The 18,257-nt window shown below is 49.8% G+C and overlaps 2 protein-coding genes across 7 annotated transcripts in view; one reads left to right on the top strand and one right to left on the bottom strand.

Moving 5' to 3' along the window:
- Positions 1 to 447: 447 nt before the first annotated feature.
- On the bottom strand, positions 448 to 17,192 carry LOC116418469 (basic proline-rich protein-like). Its single transcript, XM_031934219.1, has 4 exons — positions 17,133 to 17,192; positions 16,684 to 16,931; positions 6,568 to 6,680; positions 448 to 1,081 (listed from the first exon to the last, which is right to left on the bottom strand). Exons 1-4 carry the CDS (start codon positions 17,190 to 17,192, stop codon positions 987 to 989), a joined length of 516 nt encoding a protein of 171 aa, XP_031790079.1. The 3' UTR covers positions 448 to 986.
- USP34 (ubiquitin specific peptidase 34) overlaps positions 16,142 to 18,257 on the top strand; it is a 291,540-nt gene continuing 289,424 nt past the window's right edge. For 2 of the 6 annotated variants that reach the window (XM_023228314.3, XM_023228316.3), the window contains exon 1: positions 16,142 to 17,394. In XM_023228314.3, coding sequence (XP_023084082.1) covers positions 17,352 to 17,394 — 43 coding nt within the window. In that variant the 5' untranslated portion in view covers positions 16,142 to 17,351. The remainder of the gene's footprint in view (positions 17,395 to 18,257) is intronic. The other 4 variants (XM_023228311.2, XR_002734953.2, XM_023228313.2 and 1 more) reach the window with 4 other exon arrangements.

The raw sequence follows: 18,257 nt of genomic DNA, 5'->3' as shown, positions 1-18,257 counted from the left end.
CAAGCTCCGCCTCCCGGGTTCACGCCATTCTCCTGCCTCAGCCTCCCGAGTAGCTGGGACTACAGGCGCCCGCCTCGTCTTTTGTATTTTTATTTTTTTTTATTTTTATTTTTTTTTTTTTGAGGCGGAGTCTCGCTCTGTCTCCCGGACTGGAGTGCAGTGGCTGGATCTCAGCTCACTGCAAGCTCCGCCTCCCGGTTTTACGCCATTCTCCTGCCTCAGCCTCCCGAGTAGCTGGGACTACAGGCGCCCGCCACCTCGCCCGGCTAGTTTTTGTATTTTTAGTAGAGACGGGGTTTCACCGTGTTAGCCAGGATGGTCTCGATCTCCTGACCTCGTGATCCGCCCGTCTCGGCCTCCCAAAGTGCTGGGATTACAGGCTTGAGCCACCGCGCCCGGCCGTCTTTTGTATTTTTAGTAGAGACGGGGTTTCACCATGTTAGCCAGGATGGTCTCGATCTCCTGACCTCGTGATCCGCCGTCTCGGCCTCCCAAAGTGCTGGGATTACAGGCTTGAGCCACCGCGCCCGGCAGAAGGGAAGTTTTATAAGGTCTTGCTGGAGGGTGCTACATGCGGAATGAGGTTATGCCACTGGGGCTACGTGTGGAGCAAGGTAGTTGTGCTAGTGGGTTGTTTGGGGTTAGTGGTCTCTTAGACAAATTGTTCTCCCAGACCTGGCCCCAGTCCCCTTCCTCATTGTTGCTTATTTATCAGGACTCCACAACCCACCCCAAGAACAGTGACAAATCTTTGGCACTGGGGTGGAGATCTCATCTTCCAATTACTTTCTGCTGACCCTGGGCATAGGACTGGCCCTACCTATTACTGTTGGTCTGTTAGGAGACCCCGTGAGTCATTGTTCCTGATTATGGGACTTAGGATATTGGATTTTGCCGGAGGAAGGGAGTCATCAGAGAAGGAGATCATGTCAAAGTGAAACTGGCATTCAGTTGAATCCAGGGGAGATTTGGAAAGGTAGCAGGCATCACTGGTGAGAGACTAATATCCCATTTGCAGCATCACTTGAAGGTAAAACTGCTGTTGAATTCCAGAAGATAGTTTTGTTTCTTAAGCCAGTTACTGAAAAAGGAAAGAAAAATTTTTTGCAGTGTGACTGTTTTACCTTACTGGAAGCCCATTTAGATAACCTGGAAATTAAACTCAATGAAAAAGTGTTTGAATTTAATTAGACACAGCATAGGGAACCAATTTTATTTTATTTTATTTTATTTTATTTTTGAGACGGAGTCTTGCTCTGTCGCCCAGGCTGGAGTGCAGTGGCCAGATCTCAGCTCACTGCAAGCTCCGACTCCTGGGTTTACGCCCTTCTCCTGCCTCAGCCTCCCCAGTAGCTGGGACTACAGGCTCTCGCCACGTCGCCTGGCTAGTTTTTTTTTTTTTTTTTGTATTTTTTAGTAGAGACGGGGTTTCACCGTGTTAGCCAGGATGGTCTCGATCTCCGGACCTCGTGATCCGCCCGTCTCGGCCTCCCAAAGCGCTGGGATTACAGGCTTGAGCCACCGTGCCTGGCCAGGGAACCAATTTTAGAGCGTTTTTTTATTTTTTTTTTTTTTTTTTTGAGACGGAGTCTTACACTGTCACCAGGCTGGAGTGTAGTGAATCTCAGCTCACTGCAGCCTTCACCTTTGGATTCAAGTGACTTTCCTGCCTCAGTCTCCCAAGTAGCTGGAATTACAGGCATGTGCCACCACGCCCAGCTAATTTTTGTAGTTTTAGTAGAGACGGGGTTTCACCATGTTGGCCAGGATGGTCTCGATTTCTTGATCTCGTGATCCGCCCGCCTTGGCCTCCCAAAGTGCTGGGATTATAGGCATGAGCCACCATGCCTGGTGATTATTATGCCTTAATTACATACAACTTCCCTTTTATAAATTTCCTTTTATGAATTTTCTCATGACTTAGATAATCTACAACATTCTTGGACTTTTACTTGTCCTAAACATCCTTCTTTTAAAACAACCAGTCATTTTACTTTAGAACAAGAATTTACCATATGAGATCCTTTCTCATATAAAATCTCTTTTTCATAACCTTCCTTACCAAAAATACCTCTTTACCTTTACAACCTTTTTTTGGTAGGAGGGATGGAGTCTTGCTCTGTCTCCCAAGCTGGAGTGCAGTGGCGCGATCTCGGCTCACCACAACCTCCGCCTCCCGGGTTAAAGCGATTCTCCTGCCTCAGCCTCCTGAGTAGCTGGGATTACAAGTACGCACCACCACACCCGGCTGACTTTTTGTATTTTTAGCAGAGAGAGGGTTTCACCATGTTAGCCAGGATGGTCTCTATCTCCTGCCCTTGTGATCCGCCTGCCTCAGCTTCCCAAAGTGCTAGGATTATAGATGTGAGCTCCTGCACCCAGCCACCTTTACAACCTTTATAGTGTAGAAGTTCCCCCTTCTTAAAAAATTGCTTGGTTAGATTTCTTGCCACGGCTTGTTTGAATAAGTGTGGACTTGTTTGAATAAGTATTTTAAACCCCTGAGTTAGGGCTATCTAGGTTGAAGTTATTGGTTAAAGATTTAGGTGGCTTTCCTGGGATAAATAGGGCTATTAGAGAGAAAGATGAATTCAGAGAATGGGTAAATATTAAACAGGCACCTATCTTTGCCCCAGAGGGATATGGGGTATTTGGACATTACCAGGGACTGGTGGGAGAATGGTAAATGATCCCTTAAGTAATGTAAAGGGGTGTGAATTTGTTTTTTGGAGGGAGGGGTGCCATCTGCCCCCATTACCCAACAGGATTTGGAGGAGAGTTGCTCAGAGCAGATAAGTACAGAGTAGGCAGTTCTTGAATCCAAAGGGAAATTTATAATTTTACTTGCTATTTTCAGAGTTGCCCTTGGCTTTGTCCTGCTGATGATGTCTGATTTGCAAGCTAGCTGGAGCAGAGCCTCTTCAGCTCAATGCCACTGAGGGTTGGGATTCTGTCCTGGGGGCCCTTTGGCTCTCAGGGAAGTCCCATTTTCAGTGGCTGAGCTTGTGGCAAAGGGTGCAAGTCACATGGGGCTTTTTCCCATTTATTCCATTGGGGCAGTTTGGCTTCCTTCCAGTGGCCTGTCTTCCTGCACCAATGTCAATTACCTAGAGGAGTGTCTTTAAGGCAACCTGGAGGGGGTCAGGGGGTTCGAGAGCAGCCAACAGTTGAGCCTGCCTCTTGTATCTGTGGGTTTTTTTTTTTTTTTTTTTTTGAGACGAAGTCTTGCTCTGCTGCCAGGATGGAGTGCAGTGGCACCATCTCAGCTCACTGCAACCTTGGACTCCCTGGTTCAAGCGATTCTCCTGCCTCAGCCTCCTGAGTAGCTGGGATTACAGGCACGTACCACCACGCCCAGCTAATTTTCGTATTTTTAGTAGAGACAGGGTTTCACCATGTTGGCCAGGATGGTCTCCATCTCCTGACCTCGTGATCCGCCTGCCTCAGCCTCCCAAAGTGCTGGGATTACAGGTGTGAGCCACCGTTCCAGGCTTTCTTTTTTTGAGACAGGGTTTCACTCTGTCGCCAGATGAGTGCAATGGCACAATATAGGTTCACCGCAACCTCTGCTTCCCAGACTCAGGTGATCCTCCCACTTCGATCTCCCCTGTAGCTGGGAAACCACCCCCACACTCAGCTAATTTTTGTACTTTCTTTTTTTTTTTAAATTTGAGATGGAGTTTCACTCTTGTCACCCAGGCTGGAGTGCAATAGTGCGATCTCAGCTCACTGCAATCTCCGCCTCCTGGGTTCAAGTGATTCTCCTGTCTCAGCCTCCCCAGTAGCTGGGAATACAGGCACCTGCCACCATGCCCAGCTAATTTTTTTTTGTTTTTTTTTTTTTTGAGACGGAGTCTCGCTCTGTAGCCTGGGCTGGACTGCAGTGGCCGGATCTCAGCTCACTGCAAGCTCCGCCTCCCGGGTTCCCGCCATTCTCCTGCCTCAGCCTCCCGAGTAACTGGGACTACAGGCGCCCGCCACATCGCCCGGCTAGTTTTTTTGTATTTTTTTAGTAGAGACGGGGTTTCACCGTGTTAGCCAGGATGGTCTCGATCGCCTGACCTCGTGATCCACCCGTCTTGGCCTCCCAAAGTGCTGGGATTACAGGCTTGAGCCACCGCGCCCGGCCGCTAATTTTTTTTGTTTTTGTTTTTTTCAGAGACTCTCACTCTGTCACCCAGGCTGAAGTGGAGTGGCATGATCTTGGCTCACTGCAACCTCCAGCTCCTGGGTTCAAGCGATTCTCCTGCCTCAGCCTCCTGAGTAGCTGAGATTACAGGCACCCACCACAACATCTGGCTAATTTTTGTATTTTTAGTAGCAGTTTCACCGTGTTGGCTAGGCTAGTCTCGAACTCCTGACCTCAGGTGACCCACCCACTTCGGCCGCCCAAAGTGCTGGGATTACAGGCGTGAGCCACTGTGCCCAGCCTAATTTTTGTATTTTTAGTAGAGGCAGGGTTTCACCATGTTGGCCAGGCTGGTCTTGAACTCCTGGAGTCAAGCAATCCACCTACCTTGGCCTCCCAAAGTGCTGGGATCACAGGCACAAACCACCGTGTCCAGGCTGTCCCTGTGCTTTTCTTTCTCCTTAGCCTTGTCCTCCTTATTCTGCTCTCATTTATATAAGAATGAGGAGCCAATTTGAGGATTTCCTGCATACGGGCCATGCTGTATTACTACCACTAACAATAAAAAAAAATTTCTTTTTCAGAGGCTGAATGTCAAATTAATCCCGCTTTTTTTTTTTTTTTTTTGAGAGGGTTTCGCTCTCGTCACCCAGGCTGGAGTGCAATGGTGCAATCTTGGCTCACTCCAACTTCCACTTCCCAGGTTCAATCGATTTATCTTGGCTCACTCCAACTTCCACTTCCCAGGTTCAATCAATTTATCTTGGCTCACTCCAACTTCCACCTCCCAGGTTCAATCGATTCTCCTGCCTCAGCCTCCTGAGTAGCTGAGATTACAGGCGCTTATCACCATGCCCAGCTAATTTTTATATTTGTAGTAGAGACGGGGTTTCATCATGTTGGCTAGACTGGTCTCGAACTCCTAACCTCAAGTGATCCACCTGCCTCGGTCTCCCAAAGTGCTGGGATTACAGGCATGAGCCACCATGCCTGGCTAGCCAATATTTTATTTATTTTGAGACAGAGTCTCACTCTGTCTTTGCACAGGTTGGAGTGCAGTGGTGCAATCTCAGCTCACTGCAACCTCTGCCTCCCAGGTTCAGGCGATTCTCCTGTCTCAGCCTCCCGAGTAGCTGGGACTACAGGTGAGCACCACCACGTCCTGCTAATTTACGTATTTTTAGTAGAGACGGGGTTTTACCATGTTGGCCAGGCTGGTCTCACACTCCTGACCTCAGGCGATCTGCCCATCTGGGCCTCTCAAAGTTCTGGGATTACAGGTGTGACCCACTGAGGCTGGCCTAGAGATGTCCTTTTTTTTTTTTTTGAGACGGATTCTTGCTCTTTTGCCCAGGCTGGAGTGCAGTGGCGTGATCTCAGCTCACTGCAAGCTCCGCCTCCTGGGTTCAAGCGATTCTCCTGCCTCAGCCTCCTGAGTAACTGGGACTACAGGCGCATACCACCACACCTGGATAATTTTTTGTATTTTTTTAGTAGAGACAGGGTTTCACTGTGTTAGCCAGGATGGTCTTGATCTCCTGACCTCATAATTCACCCACCTCGGCCTCCCAAAGTGCTGGGATTACAGTCGTGAGCCACTGTCCCTGGTCAGAGATGCACTTTTCAAAGGGGTGTTCCACCTATTGGAAAGGATCTCCTGGTGCTAGGGCCTCACACTGGATGAACACTGGGTGAGTGATCCCAGGTTAGTCCAGGTATGAATTATGCTGTGTGCTTAATCTAGGTATGAGGGGAAAAGGTTGAGGGAAGACTCACAGTCCTGGTGCTGTTTGGGATCACCTGGCTTAAGACATCCGGAGCCGGGCGCGGTGGCTCAAGCCTGTAATCCCAGCACTTTGGGAGGCCGAGACGGGCGGATCACGAGGTCAGGAGATCGAGACCATCCTGGCTAACACAGCGAAACCCCGTCTCTACTAAAAATACAAAAAACTAGCCGGGCGAGGTGGCGGGCGCCTGTAGTCCCAGCTACTCCGGAGGCTGAGGCAGGAGAATGGCGTAAACCCGGGAGGCGGAGCTTGCAGTGAGCTGAGATCTGGCCACTGCACTCCAGCTCGGGCGACAGAGCAAGACTCCGTCTCAAAAAAAAAAAAAAAAAAAAAAAAAAAAAAAAAAAAAAAAAAAAAAAGACATCCGGAGCAGGATGGCTGGCTGTCTTCACAGGAGAACAAGGGGGTGAGTTCCCCAAAACGTATATAGGCTTGCCCTGGTTGAGGTTCTGCTGCCAATTGAGCTACCAGCAGTGATTGGGGACTTTTGACCAGAAAAAATGAGAACCTTCTTCCCTTCTGGGCAAGGCAGGCAAACTTGTTCAAACCCTGGCCTTCAGGCTACAACAGGGAGTGGCCCTAGCCAGTTGCCATCAATTGCCAGAGGGATACTAGAGTTGGTCCACCGGAAGCAAACTCTGAACCTCTCACCTGATTGGGCCATGGTGGTCAGATGTCTTTCCACTGGGATCTTCTGATCTGCTGGGGAGTGGCCCTGGCCGGGGACCTTCAATTGTCCCTCATCGATTCTGTCCACCAAGAAGCTGGAATTGGAGGAATAGGAGAGAAGGGAGTAGTCCCCAATCACTCCCCATATGGCCACCAAAACGTCACGAGTGCGACTGGCTAGGGCTGGTGTCATGGCCAGGAAAGGAATTTACCAAGACAGTCGTAATGTATTAGAGAAAGTATAAAGAGGCCGGGTGCAGTGGCTCACGCCTGTAATCCCAGTACTTTGGGAGGCTGAGGTGGGTGGATTACGAGATCAGGAGATCGAGACCATCCTGGACAACATGGTGGAACCCAGTCTCTACTAAAATATAAAAAATTAGCCGTGCATGGTGGCGGGCACCTGTAGTCCCCGTTACTCAGGAGGCTGAGGCAGGGGAATCGCTTGAACCCGGGAGGTGGAGCTTGCAGTGAGCTGAGATTGCGCCACTGCACTCCAGCATGGTGAGAGAGCAAGACTCCGTCTCCCCGCCCCCCCCCAAAAAAAAAGAAAAAAAGAGAAGGTATAAAGATATGTTGCAAGGGTGTAAGGGGCATCACAGTAGAGAAAGGTCTGTCTGCAAAGAAGCAGGGGCTGGAGGCAAGTTTTAGAGGGTTATGCTGGATGGGGCTACGTGTGGAGTGAGGTTATGCTGCTGGGGCTATGTGTGGAGCAAGGTAGCTGTGCCAGTGGGTTGTCTGTGGTTAGTGGTCTCTCAGAACAATTGTTCTCCCCCACCTGGGTCCCCTTCCTTCTTGTTGGTTATTTATCATGACTACATACTTGCTTATTTTTGTTCCTAGAAACAGCCAAGTTATTTTATGTCTCAGAGGTTTTGCATATGCTGTTCCCTATTTTTGCAAGCTACCTGTATTAATTTTTTTTTTCTGTTTTTGAGATGGAGTTTCGTTCTTGTTGCCTAGGGTGGAGTACAATGGCGCAATCTCGGCTCACTGCAACCTCTGTCTCCCGGGTTCAAGCGATTCTGCTGCCTCAGCCTCCTGAGTAGCTGGGATTACAGGCATGTGCCACCATGCCCAGCTAATTTTGTATTTTTAGTAGAGACGGGGTTTCTCCATGTTGGTCAGGCTGGTCTCAAACTCCCGATCTCAGGTGATCCACCTGCCTCAGCCTCCCAAAGTGCTGGGATTACAGCGTGAGCCACTATGCCTGGTGTTACCTCTATTAATTTTCTATTGCTGTTAAATTACCATAACTTTAGAGGCTTAGGACAACCCACTTATAGGTGGTTTTTTTTTTTTTGAGATGGAGTTTTCCTCTCATTGCCCAGGCTGGAGTGCAACAGTGCAATCTCAGCTCACTGCAACCTCCGCCTCTCGGGTTCAAGCGATTCTCCTGCCTCAGCCTCCCGAGTAGCTGGGATCACAGGCATGCGCCACCACGCCCAGCTAATTTTTGTATTTTTAGTAGAGACGGGGTTTCTCTATATTGGTCAGGCTAGTCTCAAACTCCTGACCTCAGGTGATCCGCCCGCCTCGGCCTCCCAAAGTGCTGGGATTATCAGCTTGAGCCACTGCGTCCAGGTGAACAACCCACTTACAGTTCTGTAAGCAAGCAGTACAATATGGGTCTCAGCGGGCTAAAAATAAGATGTCACCAGTGCTGTGTTCCTTTCTGGAGGTTAAAGAGGAGAATCTATTTTCTTGTCTTTTCCAGATTCTGGAGACCACCCACATTTATTGAGTCCTAGTCCCCTTCCTCCACCTTCAAAGCCAGCAATACTGCATCTTTGGTGTTGTGTAGTCATAGCTCATCTGAAAAAAGCTGGAAAAAGTACTCTGTTTTCAGGGCTCCGTGTAATTAATTGGCCTCACCTGAAAAATCCAGGATACTCTTCCCCATCTCAAGGTTCTTATTGTATTTACACTGGCAAAGTCCCTTTGGCTATGTGAGGTACCCAGATTCTGGGGATTTGGACATGGACTTTTGGTGCGCGGAGGAGGAGTTATTATGCTTACCACACTACTCTAATGACTGCATTGGGCTGCAAAAGCCCAACCTTAGCTTTTGGGTTTTATTTTTGTTAGATAGTCAAAAGCTTTACACAGCAATAAGAAGGCAGTTGATAGCACTGATGAGCCGATTAACAATGCCAACAGGGACCCAAGACTTTTCTTACCATTTTGCCATCTTCAATGCCTTGACATTTGCTACTCCAGACAGCACATGTATTCAAGGCAGACAGAAGAGGGAAGAGGCGCTGGGCACAGTAGCTCATGCCTGTTATCCCAGCACTTTGGGAAGGCGTGGCAGATGGATCACCTGAGGTCAGAAGTTCGAGACCAGCCTGACCAACATGAAGAAACCCCATCTCTACCAAAAATACAAAATTAGCCAGGCATAGTGGTGCATGCCTGTAGTCCTAGCTACTTGGGAGGCTGAGGGAGGAGAACTGCTTGAACCCAGGAGGCAGAGGTTGCAGTGAGCCAAGATTGCACCACTGTACTCCAGCCTGGGCAACAGAGCGAGATACCATCTCAGAAAAAGAAGAGTAGAAAGGTAAGTTGGAGAAGACCCAAGTAGTTTATTCTAGATGCAACAGGAAATTATTGAAGAGTTTTAATCAGCAAAGTGATGTAATCCAATTTGTTTAAATATAATCATTCTAGCAATAACCAAACAGCAATTTGCTAAGCTTATGTACAAACTGCTGTACAAACGATGCACTCGACTGGGTGCTGTGGAAAGTATACAATAGCATACCTGCCTTCTTATAATGGCCCTAAGTTGTACAAAATAGTACCTGGAGTGTGGATGTGAGGGAGAAGAGTATACTCCACAGTAATTCTGGTCTTTTCCCCCAAACGTCAGATACAATAAAGACACAAAGGTTAAAGGCCTATGTTCAGGCCGGGCGTGGTGGCTCACACGTGTAATCCCAGCACTTTGGGAGGCCGAGGCAGGCAGATCACTTGAAGTCAGGAGTTCGAGACCAGCCTGACCAACAAGGTGAAACCTCACCTCTACTAAAAATACAAAAACTAGCCAGATGTGGTAGCGGGCACCTGTAATCCCAGCTACTGGGGAGGCTGAGACAGGAGAGTCACTTGAGCCCAGGAGGCGGAGGTTGCATTGAGTGGAGATCATCAGGCTGGGCAACAGAGCTAGACTTTGTCCTAAAAAAAAAAAAAAGCCTATGTTCAATAATAGCAACCACTATACTAAGAAGGACAAATCATTCCCATGGAAATAGTAATTTACCAAAGTTGTTTATGTGGGGTTGCTTTTCAGACAAGTTCTTAGGAACGTACTACAAACTGTAGAATTAGAAATTTCATATAGTAGATTATTTTTATTCAGAGGTTAGTTCTACCACTAGATGATGACATATAAACAAAATATTGAAAACAGTCAACTTCAAGCTATCAAAGTATGATTATTGCTGATTATGGTTTTGAAAATTCAAATTTACAAGAAATGATGGAATATTTATAAAATATAAGACATTCTGGACTTCATTGTTCTTTTAGAATGCACACTCTTCAAGAACATTAAAAGGTCCCTGTTGATACATACACCAAGTCAGCATGGTCGAGTGAAGGGTCAAGAGTTAGGAGGCAGTAAAAACCTTGTTTCTACTGGCTTCTGTGCCTTATCTTCTTCTTTTTTTTGAGATGGAGTATTGCTGTTGCCCAGGCTGGAGTGCAGTGGTACATCTTGGCTCACCACAACCTCCGCCTCCCAGGTTTAAGCAATTCTCTTGCCTCAGCGTCCTGAGTTGGGACTACAGGCACACACCACCATGCCTGGCTAATCTTTGTATTTTTAGTAGAGATGGGGTTTCACTATGTTGGCCAGGCTGGTTTTGAACTGACCGCATGATCCACCCGCCGCAACCTCCCAAAGTGCTGGGATTACAGGCGTGAACCACCACCTCTGTCTTATCTGTTAATCAATTGAAGTAGATAAGGGGTTGGTAAATTGCAGCCCAAAGGCTATTTCTGGTCTGCTATATGCTTTATGTGGCTTGTGGGCTAAGAATGGTTTTAACATTTTAAATGGTTAAAAAAAATTAAAGAGGCCGGGCGCGGTGGCTCAAGCCTGTAATCCCAGCACTTTGGGAGGCCGAGACGGGCGGATCACGAGGTCAGGAGATCGAGACCATCCTGGCTAACACGGTGAAACCCCGTCTCTACTAAAAAATACAAAAAACTAGCCGGGCGAGGTGGCGGGCGCCTGTAGTCCCAGCTAGCGGGAGGCTGAGGCAGGAGAATGGCCTGAACCCGGGAGGTGGACCTTGCAGTGAGCTGAGATCCGGCCACTGCACTCCAGCCTGAGCAACAGAGCGCGACTCCGTCTCAAAAAAAAAAAAAAAAAAAAAAAAAAAATTAAAGAAAAATAATATTTTATGACACATGAAAATTATACAAATTTCAAAGTCCATAAAGTTTTATTGAAACATAGCCATTTATTCCCCTATTATCTATATCTGCTTTTGTGCTAACATAGTTGTGATAAGAGACTCATATTATCTATGAAGTATAGAATCTTTACTATTTGCACTTTATACAAAAAGTCTGTTGAGGCTGAGCATGGTGGCTCAACCCTGTAATCCCAGCACTTTGGAAGGCCAAGGCAGGCAGATCACCTGAGCTCCAGAGTTCGAGGCCAGTCAGGGAAACATGGTGAAAACCCATTTCTACAAAAAATACAAAAATTACATGGGTGTGGTGGCACGCTGAAGCAGAAGTGTTTGAGCCCAAGAGGTGGAGGTTACGGTGAGCCAAGATCATGCCACTGCACTCCAGACTTGGCAACAGACTTTGCCTCAAAAAAAAAAAAGTTTATTCAGCTCTGATGTAGATAATTGAAGAGCAATGACCATTTATGACAACAATTCTCTAAATTCTCAAAGCATGTTAAGCATCATGTATGTTTTTAAAGAAAAAAAACTGGCCAGGCGCGGTGGCTCATGCCTGTAATCCCAGTACTTTGGGAGGCTGAGGTGGGCGGATCACAAGGTCAGGAGATCGAGACCACCCTGGCTAACACGGTGAAACCCCGTCTCTACTAAAAATACAAAAAATTAGCCAGGTGTGGTGGTGGGCGCCTGTAGTACCAACTACTTGGGAGGCTGAGGCAGGAGAATGGCGTGAAACCGGGAGGCAGAGCTTGCAGCGAGCAGAGACTGCGGCACTGCACTCCAGCCTGGGGGGACAGAGCAAGACTCCGTCTCAAAAAAAACAAAAACAAAAAAAACAAAACCTAAGAAGCAAGAGATTTTTTTTTTTTTTGAGGGAGTCTCGCTCTGTCCCCCAGGCTGGAGTGCAGTGCCGCAGTCTCTGCTCGCTGCAAGCTCTGCCTCCCGGTTTCACGCCATTCTCCTGCCTCAGCCTCCCAAGTAGCTGGGACTACAGGTGCCCACCACCACACCTGGCTAATTTTTTGTATTTTTAGTAGACACGGGGTTTCACCGTGTTAGCCAGGATGGTCTCGATCTCCTGACCTCATGATCCGCCCACCTTGGCCTCCCAAAGTGCTGGGATTACAGGCATGAGTCACAGTGCCCAGCCGCAAGAGATTCTTTTTTTTGAGAGGGAGTCTTGCTCTGTCGCCCAGGCTGGAGTGTAGTGGCCGGATCTCAGCTCACTGCAAGCTCCGCCTCCGGGTTTACGCCATTCTCCTGCCTCAGCCTCCCGAGTAAGCTGGGACTACAGGCGCCTGCCACCTCGTCCAGCTAGTTTTTTGTATTTTTTTTTTGGGACGGAGTCTGGCTCTGTCGCCCAGGCTGGAGTGCGGTGGCCGGATCTCAGCTCACTGGAAGCTCCGCCTCCCAGGTTTACGCCATTCTCCTGCCTCTGCCTCCCAAGTAGCTGGGACTACAGGCGCCCGCCTCGTCGCCCGGCTAGTTTTTTGTATTCTTTAGTAGAGACGGGGTTTCACCGTATTAGCCAGGGTGGTCTCGATCTCCTGACCTTGTGATCCGCCCGTCTCGGCCTCCCAAAGTGCTGGGATTACAGGCTTGAGCCACTGCGCCCGGCCAAGAGATTCTTAAAAAAAAATTCTGTAAGGATCAGAGGGTATCTTTAACACATCATATTACTATTCATCTACAATAGTTGTTGTGCATGTTTCTCTTTTTTTTTTTTGAGACGGAGTCTCGCTGTCGCCCAGGTTAGAGTGCAGTGGCCGAATCTCAGCTCACTGCAAGCTCCGCCTCCCGGGTTTTACGCCATTCTCCTGCCTCAGCCTCCCGAGTAGCTGGGATTACAGTCATGTGTCACCTTGCCCAGCTAATTTTGTATTTTTAGTAGAGACGGGGTTTCTCCATGTTGGTCAGGCTGGTCTTAAACTTCTGACCTCAGGTGATCTGCCCGCCTCGACCTCCCGAAGAGCTGGGATTACAGGCATGAGCCACTTCGCCCTGTAATCCCAGCACTTTGGGAGGCCGAGGCAGGTGGATCACGAGGTCAGGAGTTCGAGACTAGCCTGGCCAATATGGTGAAACCCCATCTCTACTAAAAATACAAAAAATTAGCTGAGTGTGGTGGCCGGTGCCTGTAGTCCCAGCTACTCGGGAGAATGAGGCAGGAGAATGGCGTGAACCCGGGAGGCAGAGGTTGCAGTGAGCTGAGATCGTGCCACTGCACTCTAGCCTGGGTGACAGAGCGAGACTCCGTCTTAAAAAAAATAAAAAAAGAAAAAAAAGAGTATCTGTATCAGTTAGAAATGTGTTTGGTTACAAGTAATGAAAATCTGAAAAATGGCTTAAAGAAAAAGAACTTTTTTGACGAGTCTTGCTCTGTCATCCAGGCTGGAGTGCCAACCGCAGCTCACTGCAACCTCTGTCTCCCGGGTTCAAGCGATTCTCCTACCTCAGCCTCCCAAGTGGATGGGATTACACGCGCCCTCTACCACGCCCGGCTAATTTTTTTTTTTTTTTTTGACACGGAGTCTTGCTCTGTCCCCCAAGCTGGAGTGCAGTGGTGTGATCCTGGCTCACCACAACCTCTGCCTCCCGGGTTCAAGCGATTCTCTTGTCTCAGCCCTGGTGTGAACCACCACACTCAGCCAAGAAAAATAAGTTTTATTTTTCTCACATAAGCAGTCTGGGCATAGACTGCTGTTCAGATGCATCAGGAATCCACACGTTATGATTCTGTTTTATCATTTTTTTTTCTTTTTTTGAGACGGATTTTTTTTTGCTCGTTGCCCAGGCTGGAATGCAATGGCAGAATCTCGGCTCACTGCAACCTCCACCCCCGGGTTCAAGTAATTCTCCAGCCTCAGCCTCCCGAGTAGATGGGATTACAAGCGCCCATCACCACACCTGGATAATTTTTTGCATTTTTAGTACAGATAGGGTTTCACCATGTTGGTCAGGCTGGTCTTGAACTCCTGACCTCAGGTGATCCACCTGCCTCAGCTTCCCAAAGTGTTGGGATTACAGGCATGAGCCACTGTGCCTGGCCTGTTTAATCAAATTTTTTAAACAACGAAACTGCAAATGGGATAAAAGGTTTCATTGTTAAAAAAATTACAAGATGGATATTACTTTGTGTATCGAGACCATGTTTCAGGCAGAAGGAAGGTTTAAACGGTATGTTAGCTGAATTTGTCCCTTATTGTATCAGGAAAGGGGAATTCTTCCCAAAGAACCCATACTGCAGATTTCTGCTTATATTTCTTTTTTTTCCAGAGAGGGTCTCACTGTCACCCAGGCTAGACTGCAGTGGTGTGATCACTGCTCACTGCAGTCTCAATCTCCTGGGCTCTAGTGATCCTCCCACCTCAGTCTCCCCAGTAGCTGGGATTACAGGTGTGCACCACCACACTCAGCTAACATTCTTATTTATTGGAGATGGAGTTTTGCCATTGCTGCCCAGGCTGATGTAGAACTCCTGGGCTCAAGCAATCCATCTGCCTTGGATTCCCAAAGTGTTGTGATTGTAGTCGTGAGCCACCACTACCAGATAACAAAAATTTTTCTTTTTTGAGACGGAGTTTCACTCTTGTTGCCCAGGCTGGAGTGCAATGGCGCGATCTTGGCTCACCGCAACCTCTGACTCCTGGGTTCAAGCGATTCTCCTGCCTCAGCCTCCTGAGTAGCTGGGATTACAGGTATGTGCCACCACGCCTGGCTAATTTTGTATTTTTAGTAGAGATGAGCTTCCTCCATGTTGATCAGGCTGGTCTTGAACTCCCGACCTCAGGTGATTCGCTCACCTTGGCTTCCCAAAGTGCTGGAATTACAGGCGTGAGCCAACACACCCGGCTAATTTTTAAATTTTTGTAGACAGAGGGCTCCCATTATGTTGCTCAGGATTGTTGTTTACCTTTCATCAGGAAAAGCTCAATTAATGTATGGCCAGCCCTAGAGAAGTCAGATCACCATGATGGTTGGTTTTTTTTTTTTTTTTTTTGAGACGGAGTCTCGCTCTGTGGCCCAGGCTGGAGTGCAGTGGCCGGATCTCAGCTCACTGCAAGCTCTGCCTCCCGGGTTTACACCATTCTCCTGCCTCAGCCTCCTGAGTAGCTGGGACTACAGGCGCCCGCCACCTCGCCCGGCTAGTTTTTTGTATTTTTTAGTAGAGACGGGGTTTCACCATGTTAGCCAGGATGGTCTCGATCTCCTGACCTCGTGATCCGCCCATCTCGGCCTCCCAAAGTGCTGGGATTACAGGCTTGAGCCACCGCGCCCGGCCGATGGTTGGTTTTAACTGCTACCTGAAAAAATGTGAGACCAGCACGCTGGCTCACACCTGTAATCCCAACATTTTGGGCTGGAGGATCAATTGAGGCCAGGAGTTTGAGACCAGCCTGGACAACAGAGCAAGACCCTATCCCTACTAAAAATAAAAAAACAATTAGCTGTGTGTGGTGGAGAGCGCCTGTAGTCCCAGCTACTAGGGAGGTGGGAGGATCCCTTGAGCCCAGAAAGTGGAGGCTGTAGTGTACTGTGATCGCAACACTGCACTCTAACCTGGGCGACAGAGTGAGGCTTTGTCTCAAAAAAAAAAAATAAAAACCAAATAAATAAAAATAATTGGGGTTGTGCTGGGAGGGAAAAAAGGGATAGGTGGGAATGTATGTTGAGTGGACAATGAATGTCAACCTCAGGATCCAAATTAAGTCTGCAAAAACCCAACTCTGTGAGAAAGACAAGGAAGAAGAAAGATGATGGCAGAATAGATCTACAATCCTAAGGATCACCTGCTAGTAGGAAACAACTTAAAACAGGTTGGGCAGAATGTTTACAGTATCAACTTCAAGCAGCAGAAAGGCAAAGCATTTGGAACCAGGTGGTTCTGGCATGGAGAGATGGGCGCGCCATAACCTCCACAAAAGCTATCAACAGAATTACTGCAGGGCCTTGATAGACACCTGGTTATCATTCAGAGATTATGTACACGATCTTACGGACTTTGCAGTCAGATGTCTATGTAAACACGTTGGACACAAAAATTAGCAAGCAAGGTGTAATTGTGGGCGGGAGGAAAATTCCCTTACAAACTTCAGCTGACTGCTCCCTTCACCTGTTCTTTATCTTAATATTCTCGTTATTGGCTCTCAGCTGAGAAGCATTACTTGCTATTTCAGGTGGAGCTGATAGGCACATCGTGAGGGGCCCTCTTCCGTAAAAACGAGGCGATGTCAGGCAAACACTCTTTACTCCGCCATTTCTAGTTACGTCAAGATTCTTACTGCTCCAGGACGGAGGACCGTCAAGGTAATCAGGGTAGCGATAATCACCGATACAGTTAAGCCGGGCCCTGGGCTGATGCACTCTCAGACCCCGTGAGGAGTGGCCCTTGCGCCCGAAAGAGAGCAACGGAGTAGCCCCGGCCCGGCACTCCACTTGACTCCATGCTTCCCCCACCCCAAAAGCCTGAGCGCGGAAGAGGGGAGACACCAAAGAAACTCGCACCAATTCCTTGACCCGGCCCTGGGGAAAAATGGCGAAGCCCAGGGGCGGTGGACAGGACGGCACGAGTGACCCGGCGCTCGCCGGGCCTAGGAGCCCGTGGAGTGTGTCGCGGTGGGCGACGCCGCGCAACCGCGACCCGTTCGTTGCTCCGCCATCTTCTCCTACTCACCCGGACTCCCCCCGCGGCCGCGCTGGCTTCGCGTTTCCCTTCCGGCCGCTGACAGAGATCCGGGCTGGGCGGGGTGGGCGAGCGCGCGGAGGGGGTGGACCGAGGGCGGGGAGGCCGGACGGAAGAGGAAAGGGAGGGCGGCGAGCCAGCCACGGCGGGGTGTAGAGCGTGCGGCGTGTGTGCGGAGGGAGAGGCGAGGGAGGGAGGGAGGCGGGGGAATGAGAGCGCGCGGCGCCTCTCGTCCGCTCCTAAGCCCGGGCGGAAAGAGCCGAGCGCAGCCCGAGCGCTCAGTTAAAATGGCGGCGGCGTTGGCGGTGGCCGCGGCGTCTGGTCGGTGAAGTGACTCTGCTGATTCTCTCCCCACCCGCCCCCTCCCTCCCTCTCCCCTTCCCCCGTCCTTCCCCTCCTTCCCCGCCGCCGGCGCCTCCGCGCCCCTCCGGCCTGCGCACCTCCCCTCGCTCCCCTCCTTTCCCCCGCCCGCTGTGGGGACCGCCGGCCCCCTCCCCCATTCTCTTGCTCCCCGCCCCGTCCCCGCCGCCGCCCGCCCTCGTCGCCTCCCCGCCCCGCCGGCCGGCCAGCCCCCTCCTCCGCCTCTCTCCCCTCCCCCCCGCCGGTTGGGATCAGTCAGTGTGATCCGAAGCGGGGGAGGGGGGGGCGGCGGCCGAACGATGTGCGAGAACTGCGCAGACCTGGTGGAGGTGTTAAATGAAAGTAAGTAGCCGCGGTAGGGGCCTGTCGGGGTGCACGGTTTGGGGTCGTCGCGCAGCTCTCTGGCTTCACCGGGCTGTCGCGGCCTGCGGGAGGCGACGGCCGGGCTTGGCGGCGTGCGGGCCTAGCGCCCTGGGAAGGTGCGCGGTGGCGCGGCCGCCGCGGCGCCTCGGGCCCAACCCGGCCGGGTTACCTGGGCGCCCGAGAGGCGGCCGCCGCGGAGCTCCGGCCCGGCCGGGCCCGGGTGCTCTGGGCTCTCGGAAAGTTTCCTCATTACAGGTGTCAATTAATGAAGGCAGTAATGAGACCCTCGCCGCCTTCGCCCCCTTCGCCCCCTTCGCCCTGCCAGGAAGGTGCGGGGAGGTGGGGTCGGTGGACGAGGCTTTCCTCCGCAGTCCAAACGCTCCGGCAGCCCTCTTTGATTTCCAGCGTGCTGCCAAGGCCTCTCTTACCTGCTAATTTTCATTAAACTCCCCGGGAGCAGGGTGGTGGTTTTTCCCTCCCTTGCGGGTGTGTGGGTGTCTTAAACACTTCAGCCAGACCTTAAATAGCTGAAAACGAACTGTGATAGTGATGACTGGAACCATCATACCTATTTTTAAAATAAATTTGTTAATGATGTTTCTTAGTGTAGCATTCACCGCTTTAATGGTAAATTCTGTTAGGCAGAGCACTGTGCTACACATACCATCCCGGGATAGTTAATGGCCTATCTCTCCTGGAAGGAAAGGCCTTTTACCTGATACTTTACTTTTTATTAAAGAGGGTACGCTGATCTTTTCTGGCCTTCTTATTTTATTTTCGACCCTTGCAAGATGGTATTTCAGCTTATAGAAGATATATTGCAAATCAACTACTTCTGGGCC

This window comes from Piliocolobus tephrosceles, chromosome 15 (assembly GCF_002776525.5).
Source record: "Piliocolobus tephrosceles isolate RC106 chromosome 15, ASM277652v3, whole genome shotgun sequence".
In the NCBI taxonomy this organism is placed as follows: domain Eukaryota; kingdom Metazoa; phylum Chordata; class Mammalia; order Primates; family Cercopithecidae; genus Piliocolobus; species Piliocolobus tephrosceles.
The sequence above is the reverse complement of the archived record's forward strand: the minus strand, read 5'-3'. Positions and strand labels throughout refer to the sequence as shown.

What these genes read in the sequence shown, in the direction of transcription:
- LOC116418469 (XM_031934219.1), bottom strand. Translation starts at nt 17,192, where the DNA reads ATGGGGGAGGGGGCCGGCGGTCCCCACAGCGGGCGGGGGAAAGGAGGG. An exon ending in CGGCCGCGGGGGGAGTCCGG is followed by an intron (nt 6,681 to 16,683) that starts GTGAGTAGGAGA and finishes CTCCAATTCCAG; the next exon opens with CTTCTTGGTGGACAGAATCG. An exon ending in GACCACCATGGCCCAATCAG is followed by an intron (nt 1,082 to 6,567) that starts GTGAGAGGTTCA and finishes TTCCTTTTTCAG; the next exon opens with TAACTGGCTTAAGAAACAAA.